The 27466-nt window shown below is 36.0% G+C and overlaps 1 protein-coding gene and 1 long non-coding RNA gene across 5 annotated transcripts in view; one reads left to right on the top strand and one right to left on the bottom strand.

Annotated features, from left to right (window-relative positions):
- The window catches only part of UFL1 (UFM1 specific ligase 1), a 32941-nt gene extending 20257 nt beyond the window's left edge, over window positions 1-12684 (bottom strand). The window contains exons 1-7 of one of the 2 annotated variants that reach the window (XM_038554756.1): window positions 12547-12684; window positions 10889-11034; window positions 9802-9830; window positions 9041-9138; window positions 8412-8526; window positions 6520-6650; window positions 187-245 (exon numbers count right to left, since the gene is read on the bottom strand). In XM_038554756.1, the coding sequence (XP_038410684.1) occupies window positions 187-245; window positions 6520-6650; window positions 8412-8526; window positions 9041-9138; window positions 9802-9830; window positions 10889-11034; window positions 12547-12623 (655 nt within the window). In that variant the 5' untranslated portion in view covers window positions 12624-12684. Of the gene's footprint in view, window positions 1-186; window positions 246-6519; window positions 6651-8411; window positions 8527-9040; window positions 9139-9801; window positions 9933-10888; window positions 11035-12546 lie in introns of those variants that run through there. The other variant, XM_038554757.1, reaches the window with a different exon arrangement.
- A 94-nt stretch (window positions 12685-12778) lies between these two features.
- The window catches only part of LOC119874219, a 67226-nt gene continuing 52538 nt past the window's right edge, over window positions 12779-27466 (top strand). For 2 of the 3 annotated variants that reach the window (XR_005368037.1, XR_005368039.1), the window contains exon 1: window positions 12780-13094. This is a non-coding gene — a long non-coding RNA (uncharacterized LOC119874219). Of the gene's footprint in view, window positions 13095-27466 lie in introns of all 3 variants that reach the window. The other variant, XR_005368038.1, reaches the window with a different exon arrangement.

Here is a 27466-nt window from a genome sequence, read left to right as displayed (position 1 = left end):
AATGTTTGGTGGACATAACAGATAGATATATACATGAAAATTGGTATAGAGAACTTTTCAACTAAAACAACTTTAGTTATGTAAATTTTAAGATTAAAAGAAGTCAAAACATGAAAAATTAGTAAGCTTTATAGTAACAGTCTATCAGCAGCTAATTAAGTGACATATAATTTAAAGCAAACTCACAGTAAAGCAGCTGCTCTTGAAATCCATATTTTGAAATGAGAGAATTCACTGCTGTAGGCCTTTATGGAAAGAAACAAAAAGATCTTACTCATTCTAGAGTTAAACTTATTTATGAATTAAAAAATAATAGTTTACTGAATTTCAGGGGAATTGATTTATATTCACAATCCAGGATCAATTCACTTTTTCACCAAATTTTTACCTCAGATTTAATGATATCTAAATCTGTTTTTTTTTTTTTTTTTTTTTTAATGTTTGTTTTTCTTCATTCAAGTCTCTCTGGGAGGCTCTTTCTCCACCTGGGAATAGCCAAGTGAATGTTATCTAATTCTATTTGAAGAGAAGTAAAATCATATGTGTAGTAAAAGAAATCTGGCATGATATACTCTTAAGATTAGATGGGTGACTGGGAGGGGGGTCCACTTAAAATGCTCCTTTTTGCGTATCACTATTTTCTGTAATGTTTCTTTACAAAAGAAAAAAAACAGTTTTAATGGGGTACAACTTACATATCATAAATCCAACCAACTTTAAGTATACAATTCAATCATCTTAATAAATTTATAAAGTTGAGGAACCATCACTATCTCTAAGATCTTGAATCTTAGAATGTTTCTACCATCCAAAAAATTCTTCACAGATGTTTGGAGTTAATTCCTGCTTCTACCCCTACTCCTAGAGAACCACAGATCTACTTTCTAGCTCTATAAATATGCCCTTCTAGAAATTTCATATAAATGGAATCAAAATGTAGTCTGTCTGGTTTCTTTCACTTAGCATCATTTTGAGGTTCATGCATGATGAAGCATGAATCAGTATTCACTCCTTTATATTGTTGGGTAGCATTTTACTGTACAAAGATCCCACATTTTGTTTATCTGCCCATTAGTTGATGGACATATGGATTGTTTCCAGTTTGGAGCTATTGTGAATAATGCTGCTACAAACATTTGTGTTCGTGTCTTTTGGTGGACATTGTGGACATCTCTCTTCATTTCTTTTAGGGAGATCCCTGTGAATGCTTTTCTTTTATAATGATTATCTTTTTTTTTAAAGTAAGAGAAATTAAAAGGAAAATGACATAGACTTTCTTTTTCTGACTATATATTTTCCCCTATTCATTATAAGCCAATTATGCCTGTTTTCTGGTTTGAGTTTAGTCTATGTTTTTATTTTAATGCATATAACTAAGGGACTTTTAAGTTATTCCAAATACTAAATTCTCTGTTGCTGATTATTTAAGATGTTATGAATTCTTTCTATGACAAACTTGGGAGAAGCAGAAACATTTGTCTTGAATATGAATTGATATTTAAAACCCCTATGTTTGGGAATTTTGACTAAATTATTATTTTTACCAAATTCTTATGTAGATTATTTTTTATTAAATTGGTTTATCCTACTTTTTCAGCTAAATTATCTAGAGTCCCAAACCAATCAGGTCCAGTTAGATGCTTGGTGAAGTTTGCTCTCCTCTGTTTATCTCTGTTTATTACAACCCTCCTATTTTTTTTTTTTTTTTCCTGTCCCCTTCTACCTGAACACATCCCTACAAAAAGGTAGAGGGCTCCTTGAAGGACTTTATCTTAAAATTTCTGCACGTGTAACTTATTGTGGGTGTTTAGCAAACGTTTAATTGAATTGTGCAAAATACCTAGTTTTTATACAATAAAACTTAGTTGTTGAATTTTTATTTCAATTTAGAATACAATGTAGTTTAGTATACCTATATATCTTACCATTCTATCTCCTGTTCTTCTTTTGGCTACCTATAACAATAATATATACCCTTTTAAAATCAGAGATACAAGTGTTTTCTCTAAAGTTAGACCAGAAAAGTGGGGGGTGGGGAGTTCCTTACATATAAGAGATAAATATGATGACATGGTACATTAAATGGAACTATCTGGAAGCCATATAGCTTAGCAATATCTTCTGAGGCTCAGAATTTGTTCTGCCTTCATGCTTTGATAATACCTCTGCACAGAGAAACTCAGGGCTACTGTGAGTCAGAAAAAATATTATTTGCCAAACCTGATGAGAACTACACTCACCACAATTAGTCAAAGAAAAAAGATAAATATCTGTCAATAGGAAAATATACTCTTAGCTTTTTTTTTTGATCAAGTAATAAATGCACACAGTACAAAAAAGGTACAAAACGGAATCCCCTTTCATTATCAGTTACCCCATTCTCCCAGAAACAACTACTCTTATCAGTTTCTTGTATTAGGAGGGTGCAATCTGTCAGAGCCTATGTCGGCAAAGAAGGGCATCCACACAGGGAAGAGAGAGCTGCAGCAGCAATGGGAAATCAGTTACATAAAGGGGAATCATTCAAAAAAGTAAATTTAGCTGACCCTTGAACAACGTGGATTTGTTTTGTTTTGTTTTTAAAGATTTTATTTATTTATTCACGAGAGACACAGAGAGAGAGAGGCAGAGACATAGGCAGAGGGAGAAGCAGGTTCCCTACAGGGAGCCCAATGCAGGACTTGATCCCAGGACTCCAGGATCATCCCCTGAGCCAAAGGCAGATGCTCAACTGCTGAACCACCCAGGCATCCTGAACAATGCGGATTTGAACTGCATGAGTCCACTTTACATGTAGAATTATTATTTTTTAAATATTTATTTATGAATTTGAGAGAGAAAGAGAGTAAGAACACAGGAGCACAGGGTGGAGGGGCAGAGGGAGAAAAGGTCCAAGCATACTCATGCTGAGCACAGAGACTGACATGGAGCTTGATCTCAGAACCCTGAGATCATGAAATGAGCCAAAACCAAGAGCTGGATGCTTAACTAACTGTGCCACTCAGGCACCACTATATGTGGATTAAAAAAAAAAAAAAAAAAAAAAAAATATATATATATATATATATATATATATATACACACACACACACACACATATATAGGACAGCACTATAAATGTATTTTTTTCTTATGATATTATTTTTTAAAAGATTTTATTTATTTATTTGAGAGAGAGAGAGAGAGAAAGCAAGCACCAGTGGGAGAGATGGGTAGAGGGAGAAGCAAAAGCAGACTTCCCCTGAGCAGGGAGCCCAACTTGGCACTTGATCCCAGGACCCTGGACCCAAGCTGACGGCAGACACTTAAAGGACTGAGCCACCTAGGCACCCCATCTTTCTTATGATATTCTTAATATTTTCTTTTCTCTAGCTTACTTTATTGTAAGAATATAGTATATAATATATAAAAGATGTGTTACTCGACTATTTGTCATTGGTAAGGCTTTTGATAAACAGCAGGCTGTTAAGTTTTGGCAGAGTCAAAAATTATTCACAGATTTTCAACTTTGGTGTGGGGGTTGGTGCCCCTCACCTCTGTGTTGTTCAAGAGTCAACTGTATATTAAGGATGATAGGAACTAGATTTCTCAGGGTCCAATAAGGGAGTTGCAAATATGAAAACAAGAAAACTAGAACAAAACTAATAGGGGGCTTGGAAGGGAACTGGAATTTTCAGTGTGAACTCATGGTTTTTGATAAGCATAAAAATACAAAAATATAGATATATAGAGGGTTGTATACACATGTTTACATGTATCCCTTAGCTTATCTGCTAAGAGGACTTGGGAACAATGATGACCAGACAGCAATAAGCAATTTAGTGTCCAGAACTGGGGTTCTAAATAGTACACTCTACTAAAAAGAACCAGGGTTTCTTGGGGAAATGGCTGATTCCAGGTTTGAGACAAGAAAAGTATGAACGGAGCCTACAACTTCTTGTTGTACTAGAAAGGAGTGCTCCAAGAATGATGGGGACATATTAAAAGGACACAGAAAAGAGACTGATGGGTGGCCCAATAGCTAAATTAGAGCCAATTAAAAAATATCTAAATAATGATAATAATAGATTTCAATTCCATGAATAAGATAGGGAGCCATGAGTCATAGTGATTTAAATAAGCTGAAAGTTTGATTAAAAAACATAGTAACTTACAAGATCTCAAATTGCCCTCCACACAATACAAGATCTCAAATTGCCCTCCACACAAATACTTAATTATAAAGGAAAAACAAGTAGTTTTATGACAAGCCTAACAGATACCTCCTTATTAAGAAGTTATAATGCACACTATCAGTAACTAGAAAAATCTAAACTGTATACCACCTGCTAGGACTCAATGACAAGAACACAGAACTACTTTGGTTACATTCCTGTCAAAGATGCATAACCTGAACATCAGCATGAAAAAATAGCAGACAAGCAAAATCGAACATCTTATAAAATAACTGGCCTGTGGTAGGTATTCAAAAGTGTCAAGGTTATGAAAGTTAAAAAAAAAAAAAAAAAAAAAAAGACCAAGCAAGCATTCCAGATTGAGGGTGACTAAGGAGACATGCCAATTAAATGCAATATATGATTCTGAACTGGGTCCTTTATAGTAAAATACATTATTGGAAAACTGGTAAAACATGAATGAGATCTAAGGACTAGATGGGAGGAATGTATCAATGTCAATATTTGATGTTTGAATTATAGTTATGTGATTATATAGGACAATGCCCTTGTTGGTAGGACACAAACTGATGTATTTGCGGTGATGGATATTATGTTAGGAACTTCCTCTCAAATGGACAGGAAAAAAAGATTCTTCTGCAATTTTTCTGTAATTGTGAGATGTTTAAAAAAAAAAAAAGGAAAAAAGAAAACAGTTGCACTAAATTGCAAGCTTCTCTTCTAACCTTGTCTTTTGGACCAGTGCCTTGTGTGTATTAGGTGCTCAAGAAGTGCTTTTGATTTGTTGAATGACCAAAAGAAATCACTGTGGCTGTCTTATAAAAAATGTCCTGGAAGGTAATAAGAGTAGAAGAAGGGAGACTGGTTAGAAAGCTACTAAAATAGTCCAGTTAAAAAATGGACTGATCTGGGGGGAATGGTGATGCCACACAAGTAAAGATAACAAATATTTAGAATACAGAATTCAAAAAGCCTTTGTTTTCTGAAAAAGGGGGCACTGAGAGAAAGGATGATGTAAAGGATGACTCCCAGGTCTGTGGCAAAACCAAATGGATTAATACCATTTACTGGTAAAATGGAAACACAAGTGGAAAAATAAATTCAACTAGGGTAGAGTGGGGTAGCTCAGGGATAGTAAGCTATTTAAAATATGGTGAATTAGAGGGATTTGTAAAACATTTCAATAGAGATGCTGTGTGGGTAATGAGTCTGAAATTTAAAAGAAAAGTCAAGTCACCTAGGAAGACAGTGACAAATGAAGAAGAAAAGATGACCTGAAACAAAACAAAACTTTAAAGGCTAGGGAAAGGAGGAAAAGCCAAAAAAAGGTGACTTATAATGTATTACCAAAGGAAGTAAGAGGAAGGCAGTAAAATGTGATGTTAAAAAATAAAAAAGAAAGAAAAAAAAAGAATATTTCAAGAAGGAAGACATAACTGGAGTTAAATGCTACTGCCAAGTCATGTAAAACATGTTAGAAAAATTTCATGATTTGACATTGCTTTGTAAGTTGGTAGAAGCCAGACAGCTGAGTTGAGAAGTGACAGAAGGTCTGAAAACTGAGACAGTAAATGTAGATATCAACTCCTGAGAAGGTTTATTTTAGGAAAGGGACAAACAAGGCGATAGAGTAGAATATGGGGTTGAGAGAGGTTTGATTGTTTTAAAATGGGAGAAATCTGAACTCAAAAACCACTGAGATAAAGTTAATGACCCAGGAGAGAGGAGATACCTGAGAATGTAGGTTTTCTTAATTCTGTATTGGAGAGTCACTCAGGCTCCAAAAATTTCAGAAACTCTTACTTTAGAAAAGTTAAAGTGATTTTGATATTAACATTGTTAGTCATGAGAATCGTAGGATGTCATTTAGTGGAAAGGGCTCTAAAATCATCTAGCCCCACCTGAGGCTCAAAGGAGTTAGGAGACTGACTTATCTGCTGCAGCTCATACGGTTACTTTGTGATAGAGCTGGGACCCGAGGACTTGTCTTTAGACTGCAAGCTCCTTCCATGACCCCGGGATGACTTGATATACTGACCTGAGTATTCTGCAGACCTGCATCTGGGGTCATGAGGGTGATTAACATAGGCAGTGAAGGATATGTGGGCTGGGGAGTGTCTGGCTACATTCTAGGGCTCTGGAATCCTGAACCCCGGTCACAGAACTCTATCTCCAAGAACCGAGGGGAGGGTCCTGAAGGAGACTAATAAAAAAAAAAAAAAAAAAAGAAAGAAAGAAAAGAAAGCTGATAGAAAAAAAAAACCCAACAAACTGTAATCAAAGAAATGTAAAAATATACATACTTTAAAGCAGGCTTTAAAAACAAAAACAAAACCAGGCTCACCGGGTAATGGCACTGAACAGTCCCCGGATGCGGGCTTTATGCCGGGCTACGAAGGCTTCTGTGAATATTACTCCTCTGTTATCAAGATCGATGTGTCCATTAATGATTCTACCTAGTCGCTGAGTTAGTGCCTGGGGGTAAAGGTGCAAGTTTTTATTAATCTGAAAGAACAGAATTATACATAATACAATTGTATAGGTTTTTTTTTTTTTTTTTTTAAAGATTTTCTTTATTTACTAATGAGACACAGAGAGAGAGGCAGAGACACAGGCAGAGGGAGAAGCAAGCTCCATGCAGGGAGCCCGATGTGGGACTTGATCCCGGGACCCCAGGATTACACCCTGGGCCGAAGGCGGCGCTAAATTGCTGCGCCAGCCACCCAGGGAACCCTAATTGTATAGTTTTAATGAAGTCACGCTGCACACTGATGTTGTATTATCATTATGATTGAGAGACTTCAACAAGTACAACAAATTCATAAGATATATAAGACTTAGTATCTAGGAAACTTCATCATCTCAGAATAGAACCAAGAATTGAATGAGTCAAATAGCTGGTATGTTAAAAGGCTTTGCTACTCGCTAAGAAGGGCTATTTCTAATGGAAAATAAAAGTGACCGATTAACCAATTTTCTAGATACAGGCAGCCTGAAACATACAGGCAGCCAAGACATGTATGTGGGTCTTGAAGAAGACTCTGCTTGGAGCTTCAAACACTGAGTGAAATAAATGTTATTCTAAGATTCTGAAACCTAGGGAAACATGAGACCTAAAAAGTTATCTTCTCTGATGCAAATATTAACAAGTGTATCTGTGCCCAGAGATCTATACTCGCAGACAACAGACAACAGGATTTCCTAGTAATCCCAAGGGAGTGTTTCTCCACAGCTACAGTATGACTGCGGTCAGGTATATCTGAAATAAGTCTGGGTATATATCACATCCCAAGAGGAGTTAAAACTACTCAAGGCAGCCCCCTGGCTGATACTTTTCTGGTATAGAAACATGCATTTCAAACAACTTCTTAATGATGTTTTAGAATACTGCCTGTGATACTCAGAAAAACTAGATCTGAAAAATTTTAAGAAAACATACACATTTCCAAAATGTATCAACAGCACAGTTTTATAAAAAAATCTTTTGGGTCTGTACTGGTACTTTTTAAAAGTGTTTTAAAAACATATTCTTTGACCTGTGATTAACATATAGTTGCTCACGTAAAATAGAACTTAGGCTCCTGAAATGCTATATAAAATAGGTCTATATTCAAATGGTCTTTTAGATGCAATTATAGGAAATCACTCTCTCAAAATGGATGAGTAAATATGTCTGTATTATAAATTAATCTCATGTAAATATGGTTTGATAAATTTTTTAAGCTGGATTTTCATAAAGTGATATATACCTAAGAAGAGATTTGGCTTTTCTCTTATTTATTCCAATAAATACAAAACAAAATCATCATTTATTGAGTACCTCCACTGTGCCAGACATCTCACTAGATATACCATCAATATAACCTTACTGGAGTCTATGAAAAAGACAATCATTTCCATTTAAAGATACGTAAATTGACACAAAAAAAGAGCTGAAATAAATTTCTTAACCTTGAACAACTAAGTAGTGGCATAAATGTATTCAGATCAAAGTCTGTTTTACTCCAAAGCACATGCACTTCCCACTACAAAACAGATGTCTATAATTCTAGAATGTCAAACTATTTTAAGAACAAAGAAGTAGTCATTTCTAAATGGTCTCATGAGAGCCATCAATATATAGGAAGTATCCCCAAACACTTGCAAAAACATTAATTTATGGTAAGAAAGTCTAGTTTTTTTCTTTCAACTAAAATTCTTTACCTGAAAAGACATTATACTATTAAGAAAAAATACCTGTGTCAGAAAGTTTCCAGGAAGATCATAGGTTTTACATAGCTCTGATATGGTGACCTGACCACTTTCTTGCAATTTATCATTAACCTCTTCTGCTAACCGATCCAAATAGTTCCTAATAGTTTAAAAAAAAAAATTAGGAATAGTGCTTTTCCTCTTTTAAGTACAATAACATATGCCCACTAAAGAATGAATAGGGTATCTTTAGGTAAACATGATTTATGACTCATATTCTGAAAATTATTTTTTTCTTATAAATGTAACTAAATGGAAGGTCAACCAAATGACAAATGCTGGCATTTTTTAAACAATGTAAATTGCGCAATCATTTTTCATTAATTTTTTGGAAGAAATTTGTTTTCAGAGTTAAGATCAGATATAAAGACTGTAAAAATTACATTTTGTGCTGCTTTAAGATAATAGAAAAAAAATCAAAGTTTTTATTATTTCCAAGTACTCCATACAATTAAGCACTTACTTTTTAAGTACAATGATCTTAACAATGAAAATCAGCATTATGAGAGTTCTAAATAAAATGCCAAACTGGTCACAATTGTTTTAAATTTAAACACTATTAAAAAAAAAGAGAAAAAGAAACACAAAAAAGTGCTCTTATATGCTGTACTTACTCATCTATCAGTTGTCCCAACACTAGCTGAACATGTTTTTCTGATTTTACAATGTCACCAATTCTACTTTCAATATGAGTCAGATCCACATTAATTACCTAGAAAATAAATAAAATTCTATAAGTCGTAAGTTCATATTGTCTCTTAAGTTTAAAGTTACATATTAGAAATATCTTTTTAAAAACTTACTTTCTCTTAAATGAATTTCAAATTAATTGTAAGTATTGTGAAAAGTCTCAGACAAATAAAAACTTAGAATCTTATTAACTTTCATTTCTGAACAACTACATTTTCACTTGCTAGGAAAGCTTGCATTAAGAAGCTATAGTTTCATACAATAGGCACCTTTTATAAAGATTTTCTAGCTTCTTAAAACATAGTGTATCTTGCTGATGACCTGCATGCTTATATTTTCTAAAAATATCTTCTACTTTTAAAAATATTTTTCTATTCCTTCCATAAACTAAAAGCACATAAACGTCAGAGATATTTTTCTCTCCAAATTACATAAACCCAGTAATTACATATAATGACAACTATGGGTTTATTTGGTAAAGAATAAGCAAATAACTGAGAAAGAAGAACTTATTAAATCAATTCAACATATCAGAACTTATTAAATTGATTAAAAGTATTAGTGAGGACTGTGAAACTATTTCTTCACCAACATTATACAACATAGGATACCAGTATTAGTGAATACTTTAGTCATAGTATCAAAAAATTGAGAAAGGAAAAATATTTATAAATTTAAAATTTACCTGTTGCAGATCAACAATGTTTACTCGACCTTTAAAAAAAGACATTTATTGATTTTATATTTACGTGTAAGACACACAAGCCAAAAAATACGTTTCAATAGATATTTATCTGGACAGTGGAAGTCCTCCTTCTACAAAGGAATAAAGCCACAATAATTAATGTTTTCAAATACAAACCATTAGCTAAATAATAAATAAGTCTTTATGGCTGGAGGCATAGGCAATAATTTATTTTTGAAGTTTCATTTGTCACATAGGCTAATAACAAATGAATACACAAGTTGCCCAGACCTACGGATTTAAGATTTATCTCCCTTCACAATTTATCTGTGACCAAAGAGATACAACTAAATTCAGATGAACTTTAAAAAATTTTTGGAACAAGTAATAGATTTCCACCTATTGGCAAAAGAAAATCTGTCAAGTATTCCAAATTATAGCTAATATTTGATTAGCTAACCATGCAGGAAGATGAACCAACACCAAGGGTACATTTGATAACATCTAATGAGTTGTTTTCATAGTTGCTTCTATTTTAACCAAATAGTGCTCAAAGTTGCTCAGTAGTTTGTTCAAATTTTAAAAAGACAAAGAAAAACAAAACCTTTATGTGCTTCTAATAGCGTTTCCTACAATATAATAGGTATAGCACTATATTGTTTCCTAATTTGCAAATACTGAAAGGTAAGTTTTTAAAAGAGTGTGGTAGTATTGCTCTATATTTTAACAATCTGTAATCTTTTAAAATCTCTGTTCTCCTTTCATAATTACCACCTGATAATAGATAGCTTACCCTCCCAAGTCATCCAATAAATTCATGAATTATGGATAGAAACAGTTGATTAATTCACATACAGAACACATAACTCATAATAATAAAAAATGCTATTTTGTAAGGTGACAATATTTGACTTCATTTAAATTATATGATCTTCTTTACCGGAAGCTATTAAAAATATTGAGGCTGATTTTTATATTAATAATTGGGAAGGATGTCTTCTATCCTCCGAATAATTTATTATTTATGTTTTAAGGGTTTCCCCCCCACCTTCAAATAACCAGAGGAAAAAAATGAGGAATTACTTACCACCTCGGACATGTAGCTCATCTCTCATTTCTTTACTAATCTGAGCTGGTGTAATATATTCCTTCCCATCAAGTGTGTGAACTACTTCTAGCTGTTTTTGAGCTATCAATTTATTCACAATCTCAATGCAGTTCCGCTCTGACAGCCTGAGAGGGACAAGAAGTTTCATTATTTATTTTTTAATAAATTTATTTTTTATTGGTGTTCAATTTGCCAACATACAGAATAACACCCAGTGCTCATCCCATCAAGTGCCCCCCTCAGTGCCCGCCACCCAGTCACCCCCACCCCTGCCCTTCTCCCCTTCCACCACCCCTAGTTTGTTTCCCAGAGTCAGGAGTCTTTCATGTTAGAGACAAGAAGTTTTAAAATGCACTTGATATATCTGTGCTTAACAAAATTAACAATGTATGAAAATGGCTTAAAAAAAAAAAAAAAAAGCCTGGGTGAAGAGGCACTATACTCTGTATTACAAAATCTGTATCTTTTATTAGTAAGCCATACAGATTCAATAAGTCTAAAAAAAAAAAAACAACTCTTGGGGGGGTAAGCAGGTTGACATAAACTTCAATCGTGTACCTAATTGGTACAAACCATCCTATTACAGAATTTCAAGTTTGCTCTCTCCTCTGCGCCTGCTTCTACTCTTCAAGTCTAATTAGAAAGGCGAAGGACATAGAATTTAGGTAGAAAAAGGTCTGCCCTTTTACCTCAATTTCCATTTTAAATTCAGTTAAAAAAAAAAAAAAGGAAAAAAAAAAAACCACCCCCAAAACCAAACAAAGCACACTTTTCTTTTAAACTAAGCATGTAATTGCTTCGCTTCTACTACCATTCGCCCATAGGCAGGAGACAAGGCCTAGGAAAACCAGGACTGCAACTGTTACCCCAGCACTTCAGGATCTGCCCTGGTTCGCTCTCAGTGCTACAAAAATACAGTATTAAGGGATTAAGGTCTTCAAGCCCGAGAAGGCACAAAAACATCAAGAGGTGAGAGATATAGTCAACGGATTCCAAAAAATAAAAAATAAAAGGGGGGGGGTTCTATTAATATTGTATATGTGATCTGTAATATTAAAAGGCAGAGCTTTTAACCCCTAAGGTTGATGGCTCTGCGAGGAATGTCAGTGTTCCAGGAGTCCTTACAAAATAATGACAGATGGGACCAGGGGCCCGGCCTAGCACTGCTCTTCCGGTGGACAAAAAAAAAAAAAAAGAAAGGCAAGATGTTGCAGGAGTCAACGTAGCACTTGCTAAGCACTGCATGTTGGCGTTAGAATGTCCGGGGAGTGTCGAACAGGCGAGGGTGCCACAGGGACTCGACGGGCGATTAAGGATGCGAGGGCACTCGTGGCACTGGGACGGCGCGCAGGCACCAGCGCGGCCGTCGGGAGGGCGGGGCGCGCCGGCCTCGGGCCCGGGCCGACTCGGGGTGCGGTGGGCTGGGGTGGGGGTTCCGGGGCGTAGAAGCTCTCGGGCTTTTCCGCCAAGAACTATGCTTGGAACCGCCGCCCTCCAGGCTCGGGAGGAAGGAGAAGGCAAGACGCGGTGACACAGGGTGGGTGGGAAGGTGCGGGGTCCAGAGCCAGGGACCCCCCGGCCTCAGCTCTCATGTGGCTGCCCAGGGGCTACTCAGCAACGAGAGGGAGGGTCGGCACCTCTGAGTGGCCTCGGCGAACTGCGCCCGCTGGAAGTCAGCTGCCAACCGCCTGATCTCCTCCCAGGCGTCCGCCATCACGGCCGAGCCGCCGAAGAGCCGCCGACACGTCAGCCCAGACGCGGCGGGAGCCGAGGCGGAACGGGCCGCGCGGAGGGACAAGAGACTCCTCCCCCGACGCAGAGGCCGAACGCGCGCGCCCCGCGCCGGAGGGGCGTGTCGGAAGGGCCGCGGCCCCGCCCACTCCGCGTGGGCGGGGCTTTGCGGGAGGGCAGGTGGCGAGGTTCTCGCCCCGAGAGTGGGAGGCGGGACGCGGCAGGTCAGCAAAGTGCTACTTTAGGTCTTTTTGTATTCTAACTCCTGTTTCAGGGCCGTGATGATGAAGTTCGCCACTTTTCCTTTTCTTATGCCCTTCATTCGTGTTTTGGAGAGGGAGCGGGGAGGTGCCCGCAATTAGTATTCTCTCTTCTTCCCTGGCTATTAGCAAGAGCAGTCCACTGGGTATCGTGGGCACAGAGCAATTGTACCTTTTGGGAGACAGTAATGAAGGTAGGTACTCTAATTATTTATTTATTTATTTATTTATTTATTTATTTATTATTTATTTATTTTGCAGAAGAGGTGACTAATTTGGTTACTATGAAAGCTGGGAATTGTGCTCATGTCCCTCTAGATTTAGAATGTTATTCTTATCTATTTCTCCTGTGGGGAAGATTGACTCCATCAAACAATGAAGAAACAGAATCATACGATAATATATATATATATATATATATATATATATATATATGGCTACGAATGAAATGGAGGAGGCAAAGGGCACGTTTATTTTGCTTGCCCCTGCATTGATACTAGGAAAAGTTAAGTATTTACTCTGGAGTAAATTTCACGTCCCCTTTCACTTTTATACGTAACTATTCACTTTAAAAGGAAGAAAGAATTCGTTCCTTTTAACTGCATGCGCAATAGAGTTGGTGAAGGGGAATTGTTTCAGTTCTTTTCCAATCTCAGGGTGACTCAGATCCAAAACCACAAAGGTACATGTATGGTAAAGTTCCCAGCTTTATTTAAAATGCAGAGAACACAGTCACAAAAACCTGTTACTAACACCAAACAGTCGCATAGTCTGGCAATGTGATTGCCAACCAAGACGTGGAACACCAAAAGTCAAGAAGGTAACTTGGAGGAGGGTAGGGGGTGTTGTTTCAAAGGGCATCAAGCTTCAGAACAACCAGAAACATTCATTCGTGTAACAAAGGCTTGTCGAAGGTCTATCAAATACCATGGAGTGCATTGGTTGGTAAGGCAGACATGATCATGCCGTAAACAACTTATAAATCTAATAAAGCAGTTTTTTTTAAAAAAAGTACTTAGTATATACTATAAAAAGTATAGCAATAGGGAAAGTATAGTGTGCCATGTAACCACTTGGCAGCTAAACTTCTTCCTTATCATACAAGACTCTGGCAGCCTGGCTTCTACTTTTTGGCAGCATCAGCTACTGTCCACCACATGTGGAGTAATGGGCTAGACACACCAAGCCCTTTCAGGACTTCATATCTTTCTGGAATGCTTGTTCCATACATCACTGTGCCATGCTCCCATGTATTTATTTTTCTATGATGTCCCAGATTAAATAAAACTCTTCAGTGAAACCTTTTAAAAATTCCTACAGTTATTCCATGTGCAGTGTCCCCACAATTCTTCATTCAAGCGTCTCTAACAGCAAGCAAAACTATATTGCAATTTTTACTTACTATACCTCTAAAGAGTCTGAGCTCTTCGATGCTCCCTAGCATTAGTATGATAACTGGTTCATAGTGCCTGGCATATTTCATGTATATTAAGTGAATAAGTCAGTGGAAATACTTTGTTGCAGCGTTTTACTTTGGTATAATAATATTTACATTTATTCTTAAAAGGCAATAATTCCTAAAAAAGGATAATTCATGATTGTGTTTTCTAGTGACGAGACTAAAATGATAGCCACTAGCATGATGAAGCTATTTAGATTTTAATTAATTAAAATTATATAAAATTACACAACAGCGAACAAGTGGAATTTGAGATTGAAAACACAATGTAGTTTATATTAGCACCCCCCCCAAAATGAAATAGGCATAAACTTAGCAAAATACATGGATATGTATGTGAGATAAACTATAAACTTTGATGAATGAAAGCAAAGAACAACTATATAAGTGGAAAGGCATTCCATGTTCATGGATAGGAAAACAAAAAAAACCCCTCATATTATCAAGATGTCAGTTCTCCTTAACTTGGTCTGAGTCAATGCAATCCCAATCAAAATCTCAAAAAATTATTTAGTGGATATCAACAGACTTATTGTGAAGTTTATACACAGAGGCAAAAAAAAAAAAAAAAAAAAACCACAACAGAATAGCCAATACAATATTGAAGGAAAATGAAGTTGGGGTACTGACACTACCTGATTTAAAACTTACCATGAAGCTACCCTAATCAAAATAATGTTGTATTGATGAAAGAATAGATAAATACATCATTGGAAAAGAATAGAGGTTCCCAAATAGACCCACAGAAATATAGTCAACTAATCTTTGACAAAGGAACAAAGGCAATGCAATGGAGAAAAGATAGCCTGTTCAACAAATGTTGCTAGAATAGTTGGACATTCATACACACACACAAATGAATCTAGATGCACAACTTACAGCCTTCCTAAAAATTACATTTGGATCACAGATCTAAATGTAAAATGCAACTAGAAAGCCCATAGAAGATAACTAGAAAATTTAGATGACTTTAGGTATATCATTGACTTTTTAGATACATTATCAAAGGCACAACACATGAAAGTAAGACTTGATAAGCTGGACTTGATTAAAATTAAAAACTGCTTTGCAAAGATGTATGTAAGTCAAGAAAACAAGACAAGACACAAACTGGGAGAAAATATTTGCAAAAGATATATCTGATGAAGGGCTTATCAAAATATATGCAGAAGTCTTAAAACTCAACAGTAAGAAAGCAAAGAACTCAATTAAAAGATAGGCCAAAGACCTTAACAGACACCTTGCCAAAGAAGGTATACAGATAGCAAAACAATGTATAAAAAGATGCTCTGCATCATGTCATCAAAGAAATGCAAACTGAAATGAGATACCACTACACAGCTAGCAAAATGACCAGAATCCAGAATACTGATGAGGATGTGAAGCAATACGAACTTTCATTTGTTGCTAGTGGGAATGCAAAAAGGTACAGCCACTTTGGAAGACAGTTTGGTGCCTTCTTAAAAAACTAAATATACTCTTACTGTGCAAATCAGCAATTGCACTCCTTAGTATTCACCCAAAGGAGTTGAAAACTTATGTGCACACAAACACCTACACACATATATTTAAGGCATCTTTATTCATAATTGCCAAAACTTGGAAGCAGCTAAGAGTTCCTTCGGTAGGTGAATGGGTAAATGAACTGTGATATACCCAGACAATGGAATATTATTCAGCACTAAAATGAAATGAGTGGTCAAGTCCTGGAAAGACATGGAGGAACCTTAAATGAATACTACTAAATGAAAGAAGCCACCTGAAAGGGCTACATGCTGTATGATTCTAACTGTATGACATTATGGAAAAGGCAAAATTATGGAGATGGTAAAAAGACCAGTGTTTGCCAGGGGTTGGGAAAGGTGGAGGGACGAATATGCACAGCAATGAGGATTTTGAGGGCAGAGAAAATACTCTATATGATATTATAATCATGGACATGTGTTATTATACATATGTCTACACCAATATGATATAGGACACCAAGAGTGAGCTTTAATATAAATAGTGAACTTTGAGTGATTATGATGTGTTAATATAAGTTCATCAATTGTAACAAATGTTCCTCTCTGGCGGGGGACTTCGATAATGGAGAGGCTATATGTGTGTGGAAGCAGGGGTTATATGGGAAATCTCTATACCTTCCTTTCAATTTTTCTATTAACCTAAAACTATTCTTTAAAAAATTGTCTTTAAAATAATTAATAAAGTTTAAAAGCTAGTTGTTCAGTCATAATAGCACCTTTCAAATGTGCACCTTTCAAATGTGCAATAGCCATATGTGGCTCCTGGCTATCTTATGGGACAGTATAGAAAGCCATTTTCAATTGTACCAGTTCTGTTGGACAACTCTGGTTTAGACCTTTGATAAAGGCACATGTTTGTTCACTGAGATCGTGAGACTCAAAACAAGGATCTGCACCTAGCAACCATATACCTTAATTGCAGTAACAGTTGTTTTGAGGAGGGAGTAAGAATGTGAATGGGAACTATTTCAATGTTGGCTAACATTGTGATACAGAGTGGAGGAGCTTTAAGTAACCTAATGTATGAATAGAATAGTAAACAGTACAAGTGGCCACTGAATAAGAGATAAGAGATTCCTTTTAAGAACAAGCTTTATGTAGACTTCAAAAGCAGAGCTTCAGTTCTATAAAAAACACTTTCTAACAGCTTGTCTAAGTCAAATGTTGACATGTATATTATGTGGGAAAGACACAGGGTCTTTTCAACTATACTAGGTACATGATTGTGACACCATCCTCGGATTCATTTTAAATTCAAAGACTAATAAAATGTTCTAACATTTGTAATATGGATTGATGGCTTCTTTGATGATATAAGATGTGATATTCTGAAGTTCCTGCAAGATAAAATTTTCTGCTAATAAAACTTGAAGCATTTCCCCCCTACTTTACTAGAAAATGATAAAGTTTGAAGTACTTTCTCTAACTCAACCCAGGAAAATAAACCCAAACTGCAAAATGTGTACTGTCAAACAAGTCGTTGCAGAGAAATTACAAAGACATGCGTTAATTAAGTCACTGTTACTATCTTATTTTAGTTAGGGACTTAACAATTACCTTAATACCACCATCAAACATGGCAGTAAAATCTTATACATAGAAAGCATCAATGCATTATATGGTTTCATTCGTTTGGTGAATATAAAAAATAGTGAAAGGGATTAAAGGGGAAAGGAGAGAAATTGAGTGGGAAATATCAGAGAGGGAGACAGAACATGAGAGACTCCTAACTCTGGGAAACGAACAGGGGGTAGTGGAAGGGGAGGTGGGCGGGACAATGGGATGACTGGGTGACAGGCACTGAGGGGGGCACTTGATGGGATGAGCACTGGGTATTATACTATATGTTGGCAAATCGAACTCCAATGACAAAATATACAAGAAAGAAAGCATCAATGCCTTAGGAAACCAATATGATTTTTGGGTGGAAGAAAAGCAAAAAGGTCAGAAAAAAGGTGAATTGAAGAACCAGGAATAAAGGAAGCAGGAAGGTATAGGGGATGGAATAGTTAACAATATCTCTGCAGAGTCAAAAAGAATGAAAATAAATGGAAGCCTATTGGCTAGTAGAGTAAAAAGGTTATGACTTTTAAGAGGAGATTTTTTTTTCCTACTCTGGTAGCAATAGAAGTCAGATTGTAAGATACCTATGAGCAAATGTAAATAATGAGAGCAAGAACAAAGAAGACCTGATCAGGTCTTGAATGAATACAAGATAAGTCAGTGAAAAGAGAGATTATGATGATGTTGAAGAGGCAGGCAGCAATCACTCAGGGATCACAGAATCACAGCATATTAGGGTAGGAAAGGCTCTTCAGATCATTCATGCTAATATCTACCCACATAAATAATTTCTCCACAAGGCCCTGGCAATTTATGTACTTTTTGCTTGACCACTTCAAGTGATGAAGTATTCCCTTTTTTTTTGCAAAGTAGGTTAGTCCACTTTGGGACAGATCTAACAGAAATTCCTTCCTTATACTAAAGCAGGATCTGTTTCTTTGTAGCTTCCATATTCTTTCCTTGGGTCCACAGAGTGACTCTAATATATTTTTCCCATGACAGCCCTCCAGATATTCAACATGTCCTTCCTGTTTTCGTTCTCTAAGTTAAACATCTCAGACCCTTCAATTATATTTCCTGGCAGAATTTCTGGACCTCTAGATATCCTGGCCACCCTCTCTTATTGAACTCTAGTTTGCCAGTATCAGCTGTAGAAAGTGATGCCCAGAAGAATATAGTGTTTTACAAGTAGTCTGGCTAGAGCAGATAACAGTGAGATTAATTTCCCTAGATATTATATTTCTTAATTGGACTCAGCTTAAATAGAGCTGGGGATGAACTGTATCTGACTGGTTTTTATCTAAATTGTTATCAAACTAGGTTTAGTCAACTCTACCTGAAAAAATTAATTTCACCTTGTTAGCTTTGACCCATTCATTCATTCATTCATTCATTATTTTAACAAATAGTATTTGAGGTCTACCATATGCCAGGCTTTGTGGTATGCCTTGAGGATACCAAGAAGCACAAACTGTTTTAACCAATTGAGATTATTTCAAAAATCAAATGTCATTCCACATTGTTATTTCTGCCATCCCTTATCATCTATAAACTTTTAAGATATAATTAAGTTTTTAAGTTAATTACAAAATTGATTAAGAGAGAAGCAAGGATATATACTGTGATAAACTGATGACACTGGTGTGTTAGGATCCTAGATTCAAAAAATTTTAGAGCTAGAAGGAACTTTAGAGATATCTAAAAGTCTGATTCATTTATTTTATAAAGTAGAGGTAGCATGTACTTTTGAGTGTGATTGTCTTAAATACAGATTTCTCTTTTTGTTTAAGGGGAAAGTCATGGAATGCCAGCTTATTTATGGAATTCCAGATTCAAATTTATCAGTCTTATAAGGAGCAAATTTTTCAAGACTTATTCTTTTTTTTTAATTTTTTTTTATTTATGATAGTCACACACACAGAGAGAGAGAGAGGCAGAGACATAGGCAGAGGGAGAAGCAGGCTCCATGCACCGGGAGCCTGACATGGGATTCGATCCCGGGTCTCCAGGATCGCGCCCTGGGCCAAAGGCAGGCGCCAAACCGCTGCGCCACCCAGGGATCCCTCAAGACTTATTCTTAAAGAACTCATGCTATTTTATAATAATCACCATTTTCTTTATCAAAATCCTGCAAAGCCATCTATTTAAGAACTTATTTCAGAATTTTTTTGCTTGCCTATATTTTTCATTTTCTTCTCATTCCAAAATGAGGTCTAAAATTCTGTTTTGATATTTGTAGGTTTTGTTGGGGGGTGAGGGAGCAAGTTTCTGTTCATTGTGACCTTTCATCTTTATCAGTAAAGCAATAACTGTTATCCCTCTGGTTCACATCACTTTATCATTGGTACGTAATCCTTTATAGTGTGACCTGTGGAGTCAAATGCATGTAAATACTTTATAAAGTTATCTTTATATTTACTCACCCCCTTACTCCTCACTACTGTTGTGACTGTATTGGCAGGGTTTCATTTTAGAGCCATATTTTTGTGAAAATTGTTCTGCAAATACATATATTTATTCCACAAACACTAAGTATTCTTTTGTTTCCAAGGGAACAAATTCCATATTAGTCTTTTCTGGTTTTGTTCTCTCTACCCCATCACCAATGTCTTCACAATTCCGTATTTAGAGTCAGACTTATTAGCTCCAGGCATCACTTGCTTTCCTATGTATACTTTTCTACAGTGTAACTGCCAAGCAAAATGACAAAAAGGCAAATTTGCAAAGGAACAAGTTAGTGTTATTGTCATTGGTTAGGTATTGTTCTCAAAGGAGCTGAAATTCTTCTATTTCATCAACAAAATGTGGTGTAAAGGAATATATTGGCAGTGTGTATCACCGCTAAGGCAGCAGTATGTAGAATGCTATGTGAATTTAATAGTCATAAGGACACATTCTAAAAGAATACGTAGTATCTGTGTTTCCTGCCAAACAAGGAAAAAGTCACACTGGCTCAAATCTCCAAGAATGACTTGTATGTTTCTTCTTCTTCTTGGTATGTTGCATCATTTTCACCCACTTCGCCCACTGCTAACATCTCACCTTTGGCAACTGACTGATCTGTATTTATGACTGATCTCTGTATCTATGAGTTTGTTTTATTTTAGATCCCACATATAAGTGAAATCATATAGGATTTATCTTTCTCTGTCTGGTATCTTTCTTCTTTATCTCTTACTCCTTCTCCTGTCTTGGTTTTCTCCTCCTCCTCTTCTTCTCCCATGTGTTATTTAATAATTACACCAACAAGATGATATGTTATAAAAAGATTGAGGACTTGTAGCGGATGCCACATTATAGCAGCAGCAGGAACAACATCTGGGAAGTTGTTAAGAGCCACAGCTGGCATCGCTAATATTTACCTTTTTAGATTCCATTCTGAGGAGATTGTTTCTGAGAGTAAGTTCTGGTCAAGCTCCTAAAAGTGCCAAAATCAAGGGTAGTTGGCATCTCTCCAAGTTCATGTGCAAGGTAAAAATGTCTTCAGATATATAGATGCACAGTCTATAGTATTACAAATCTTTAAGGCAATTCTTATATGCTCTTAAATTAATTTGTGTCTTTGAATCTTAGAATCAGTATTCATATTTTAAGCAGATTGTGTTTGTATATGAGAGAGATACTATTGCTGATACTTGCTATTCATCATAGTAACTACATTCTAGTGTAATTTTGACACAGATTAAACACTTAATGTCTTGCTTACATCTGTTTGACCATAGCAATTCCTATTGATTTCTTTTGGTCAGCAAATACATGACGCATAAGCTCACACTCTTCCTTTTAGTACTCAGGATAGACCACTAATCAATTATGGCATTTGTCTTGCTAAGCCTGGAAATTCCTGAAAATCCTTCTCAAACAATGTTCCAGCCAACTGCTAACATTATATCAAAGTTGGCACTTGCTATGAAATATACTCCTCATTCTAGAGCAAGGCCATATCTCTGAGAAATATCCCAATGTAAAAAGACCTCTGGGCAGTGGCATCAGAACTATAAGGATCACCTATGGAATATGTCAGATGCCTTTCTGAGTGGGGAATTACACCAGGAGAATCAGATACAGAACCCAATTTCTTAGGAGCCAGGAGAGAAGATAATTCTGGTTTGGACTTAGAGTAAAGGTAGGATGGAAACAAAAAGAGAAAACATACTTTGGGGCTCTAACTATAAATCTATAAATTGTCTATGTGGCCACCACTCAGATTCCTCTTATTTTACTAAGTGTTTTTTTTTGTTTTCCACAATGGTGTTTAGTTGTGATATCGTACATGTTCCCTGGGGCAAATGATCCAGAGTAGTGAAAGGGAACACCTTTGTTTTTAGTTTTGTTTAACCATAACATAGAGGAAGGAGCTTCTTAAAAGAGGGAGTTAATTCTTTTCCTAGTGGCTCTCACTGTTTGGTCTCAGGAAACTTTTATGGTCTTAAACACTCTGAGGATCTCTCAAAGACCTTTTGTACATGGGTTATATCTATTAATATTTACTGTGTTAAAATTAAAACTGAAATAAAATAGTTATTGAAATGACTACAGTAAAATGTTAACATAAATAATATATATATTTTTGTAAAATTGATCTGTAGAACAAAAAATTTAGTGAGAGGAGTGGCATTGTTTTATGTTTTTCCAAATCTCTTTAACATTTGGCTTGTTAAAAGAAAATTCAGAGAACTTTATTTGAAATGAATATTTTATTGAGCAAGCAACAAATTATTCGTAAGCAGGGAGACATCAAAACTAAAAGTGGTGGAAGCATGGCTTTCAGTGGTTACAACTCAGTTTATAAAGCATAAATAAGGAAGTGCATTGTTTTCTGTTGTGATTTGTTACTAAAAATTACATACCTTTTAGGGTAGTAGCACTCTGTTTGCTGATTTGCTTACCTGTCTGCTTACTTGATTGACTAGGAAGCTATAAAGTCATGCTGATATGAAGAAAGGATAAGTTTTATTTAAGGTCAGAGTCAGCATTTCTGGAAATCAGGACAATTTTAAACTTTGATTACATGACTATAAATGTTTGGTGTTTGGGTATATTCAGACTGTGCCCTTCATTTTGAGGCTTAATGGAAGCTTCTTAATTCAATTTGTTATATATCACATATCATGTAGTCTCTGGAAAACTTCACTGTATACTCGTGAAAAAGACAAATAATGACTTAATGCCATTTTGAAAATAGTTTTGACCTCACGGACCCCCTGAAAGATTTTAGGGACATCAGAGATTCCTGACTGACCCTTTCAGAATTGATGCTTCAACCCTTTCTGTGATAAATGCTGACCTGAAGTAGAATGAATGTATAAAGTCTCTTGCTAGGACTGTCCTTGGCATTTCATCATTTAAAAGTATTGGGCCTGAGGAAACGACATAATCAACTGAGATAATTCATTCAACTCAATGTTTATTAAAGATCTTTTCATAACTTTTACAATATTTATATTCATAATTTAGAGAAAGTATACCCCCAAATACAAGTAAACGTAGAAAGTCAAGATCTGGGGAAAAATAATGCAGGTATTCAGGTATCCATATAGCTCTATAAAGCTGGCTATATATAGCTGGAAATCCAGCTATATAAAGCTGGAAATCATTCATTGATTTAAAACATATTTACTGAACACCTATACTGGGCATAGGGGATGCATGAATGACCTTCATTTGTTATTGCCTTCATTTGAGCTTACATTCTAGTATGACTTGTACCCCAAATATGGCTTTTGGCCAAACAAAAACAAAAACAAAGACCAATCAAACAAATAGGCCAATTATAAGATGATCATTGGCCAGAGAGTGAAGAGGGATCTTCAGGGGGAGCAAAGATTTTTGGAGATTTACTAAATAGTTTTCCTACAGTGAATGTCACAGTGGACTTTGTGAAGCTATTTATTATAGCCTCCATGATTGGAAGCTGAGAAAATAAGAACAAAATGGAGCTGAGAGTACCACAGAAACTGCTTTCTGTGAAACAAATATTATCATCCGTTTCTTGTCCATCTTATAAGATGGTGACTCTAAACTGAAATTACTTTTCTTTTTTATATCCGCATTTTCATAGTATAAACCTTTACTGGTCCATTAGAACTGTAGTACTGCCTAGCAAAAATTAGTCCCAAGTTTCCACCTTATAGCAAGAGGGCCAAGAAATGTGGAGAAACACAGGCTATTTGATGGGAAGTAAATGTCTGATACAGCTGGTACATTGAGGGAGTATTTCTTTAGATGGAAGGTTTTTTGTTTTTATTTTTTCCAGAATGAGAAAGAATGGTCTGTGTTATGGAGTGAATTGTGTTTCCCCCAAATTTATTTGTGAAAGTCATAATCCCAGCACCTCAGAATGGGACTGTTTTTGGAGATAGGATCTTTAAAGAGGTTATTAGGGTACAATGGGGTCATTAAGGTTGGCCTTAATTCAATATGACTGTGGAGTCCTTATAAAGAAGGAGATTAGGACGGGAATGTATGGAGGGAAGATCATGTGGGGAGAGAGGGAAGAAAGCCATCTACAAGCCAAGGAGAGAGGCCTCAGTAACCAAGCCTGCCCCACCTTGATCTCAGATGAGAGAAAGGGAGGAGGCAGCAGAAGAGTGGGAATCAGGGAGAAAATCCCAGAAATGGCAGAAAAGTATGAGATAAAATCACAAATGTATGGTGTGTGGTCACTTAAAAAATAGCATCAAAAGATATCCATGTCAATTCCCTGGAAACAATAAATATTCCTTTGTTTTATTTAATTTTTAAAAGATTTATTTATTTTAGAGAGAGAGAGAAAGAGAGAGAAAGCATGCACCCACACATGTGGGGAGGGGCAGAGGGGGAGAATCTCAAGCAGACCCTCCACTGAGCTCTGAGATCAGATCATGACCTTGAGATCCTGGCTGAGCCAAAACCAAGAGTCAGAGGCTTAAGCCACTGAGCCACCCAGGCACCCCTATGAATATTACTTTATATAACAAAAGATATAAAGTTAAGTCTCTTGAGAGGAAAAATTTATCTTGGATTACCTGAGTGGGCCCTGACCAGAATCATGTACATCCTTATGTAAGAGAAAGGCATATAGAAAGGGAGAAGGGTAATGTGATGTAGTCTCAAGCTGAAGATTGCCTGTAGCCACTGGAAGCTGGATGAGGAAAGGAGCAAATATATTTCTGGTGTTTTAAGTCACCAAGTTTCTGGTAATTTCTTATAGCAGCCACAGAAAACTAATAAAAATGGATTAAGCTTGGATATCACAAGGGAAATTTCTTCCTTTTAGACATGAAGTACAAAAGTAGTGTTGGTTTATACATTAATTATCTTGGAGGTGGTAAAGTAGTTGAAGTAATTAAGACTACCCATTTTGTAAGTAATACTGCCTCACGAACTTCTGATTTCTTTTATTTGGTAGAGGCCCCAGAGTCTAGACTGAACCCCAAATATAATGGAAAGCCTTGAGATTCTAAAAAATCTTTTGCTAACAACCTTTTACCAACAAACAGTAAAGCTTCTTATTTTACTTCATGAAGCATTTAGTTACAAAAAAAAAAATCAGACAGTAAACAAAGGGTCAGTAATGAAATACCCAACTCCTCAAGATACGCATGTTTTTATAAGTAAAGTTAGAAATTTCCAATTGCTTTTCCTGAGGTCAAAACAACATTCATAACAAGATTGCTTCTTTGAAATTCTGTAACAGTACAATGTTCTAGATTGTGATATACTGCAGCATAGCAGAGTCTAATGGATTTTCCTCATGAAAATCTATAAAATTGCTACGATTGAACGCTGCTTCAGAAATTGGTAAATACATTGTTTATCTAAAATCTTGTATGTGTTATCACACTTACTCTGGCAGGTAGGGGGAAAATTTGGGTGAGTGTTTATTGTTAGCACAAGAATGAATTAGTTTTCCAGTATGAGTTGGCATCCCATAAAATCCATTCACAAAATAGTTGCTTACTGGAGTTTTTCATCATTATGGCTGAGAAAGAGAAGCACATCTGTGCTCTTTGCAGTATGATACATTCATTTTCAAACAAATGATACATACTAGAATGGATTGGGATATGAGAGAAAAAAAGATTCAGTATGTAGTTCTACTTGAGACCTTGATTCCAACACTAGAGACAGAATTGAGATTCAATCCTATAGCTTCCCCGTGAAAAGCCACATAACCATACGGAGGCTTCACACATTTCACTTCTGTCTATGATGACTTTCTTTTGAGTAATTTGGTAGAGAAAACAACATGAAAAAGAAACATATTTAGAAATCCTCGAAGTATTACTAAGTATTTGTTTAGCTTGGCTTCAGAAATTTGATACGTGGCTGTCTTAAACAAATATGAAATTCTCTAAGCATACAACATGAAATCATGTTCTAAACCTGAAAGTGTTTTTTCTTCCTAATGGCATTTTTTCAGCAACACACAAGCCAGACAATGGAAAGGGACATGTGCGCTCACCGTAATGAGTGACTAGAAGGTGTGGAAAAACCAACCACCAAGGACATCTTCTAGCACTTCTTGAACCCCAAAGATCCTTTACCTCTATCTCTTACGACCCTCACCTGTTTCATATCTCTTTTCAAACATCAGCAACCTGTCTTATAAGTCACCTGGGTTTAGGGACAATGTTATTCATTTTTGTACTCACACATGTATATAGCTCAGTGCCTTGAGGTGAAATATTAAATTGTCACATTATACAGTGATTATCACAGTAGTCACTTACCTGTTTTGCTGATTTCAGTTTACATTTCTACAACATACTTATATTAAAAACATAATTATATTAAAAGCGTGGTTCATGCCACACATGCTTTTAAAAATACTTAGTGGCTCTGCATTGGTCAAAGCAATGAAGTAGAGACTTAAAAATCTCCTGAAATAACCCTGTAATCTCTCCCCAAGTTGCTGCCAGAGCTGTATCCTAATCATCCTCAGCACCTTTAATGAAGGCTGGGATCCAGCCACATGCCACATTGTTGTCCTTCTAAAAATCTGCAGGATGACTGCAGAGCTCTGAAATTTTGCACGTGTTTGTCTTTCTGAAAGGCCCTTTCCTCTCATCTTTATCCCTGGCTTTGTAATTTTCTCCCTCCTCTGTGCTCTAATAGCTTTATCTGCTCTCCTCCTGAATAATATAATGACCTAGAAAACTTTAATTTTTTCCACTTAAATAATTTTTAAACGTTATTCCATTATTTTATTCTCCAAATTAGTCAAAAGGCATAACATTTTTTTCCCCTCTGAGTTTCATCTTACCCATCTACTCCTTCTTTCTTGGCTCAAATTCCTTCATTATGAAATAGATTCATTAGTAATACTCTCTGCAAATAGCCATCAATAGTAAAACTATCGTAGTCTTTATTTGTTCATCAGCAAATCCCATTTGATCTTCAAAATGGCTGCAGAATCTGACCTCTTTTACCACATCCACCACCATCATTCTAGTCTTTTTCAAATGGGTGATAGGAAGACCTTGCTGATATCCTGCTTAAACTCTTGTCCTCTCACTAAATATTGCTAATTACCTCCCAAAGATACATTTTCCCCTCTTTGTTAAAAATCATATCCTATTATATTGGAGTGACATAGTAATGAGCTAAAAAAAATGACATTTCCTTATCTCTCTTGCAAATGAAGTCGTTGAGGAGGTGTCAGAATTGTCTCTGGTTGTCTCTGCTTGGAAGGAGCTGATAAATCTGGGAAGAACACTCTTTTTGTACTTCTTCCTGCATCTTAATGCCTATCATGTGAAAGTGGTAGCAAGAATTTCAGCAAAGTCTAAAAAGTAAATCCAGCAGAACTACTGAGACTTTAGTACTGATATCTTTAAGTAATAGAGTCTATATTAGCAATCCCCTAATTGATACAATTTAAGACTACTGCCCACAAAGCAGCCAGGAAAATTTTTTTAAAATGTTGGTTTGTAAGAGAAAACATAAAGAAATATTTTTTCATCTTTGAGTAGATAAAAATTCTTTATACATTACCTCCCAAAAGACTAACCAAAAAAGGAAGACATGACAAATT

This window comes from Canis lupus, chromosome 12, assembly GCF_011100685.1.
Source record: "Canis lupus familiaris isolate Mischka breed German Shepherd chromosome 12, alternate assembly UU_Cfam_GSD_1.0, whole genome shotgun sequence".
NCBI classification, from domain to species: Eukaryota; Metazoa; Chordata; class Mammalia; order Carnivora; family Canidae; genus Canis; species Canis lupus.
Note: the sequence above shows the minus strand (reverse complement) of the source record. Positions and strands in the feature narration are given on the sequence as shown.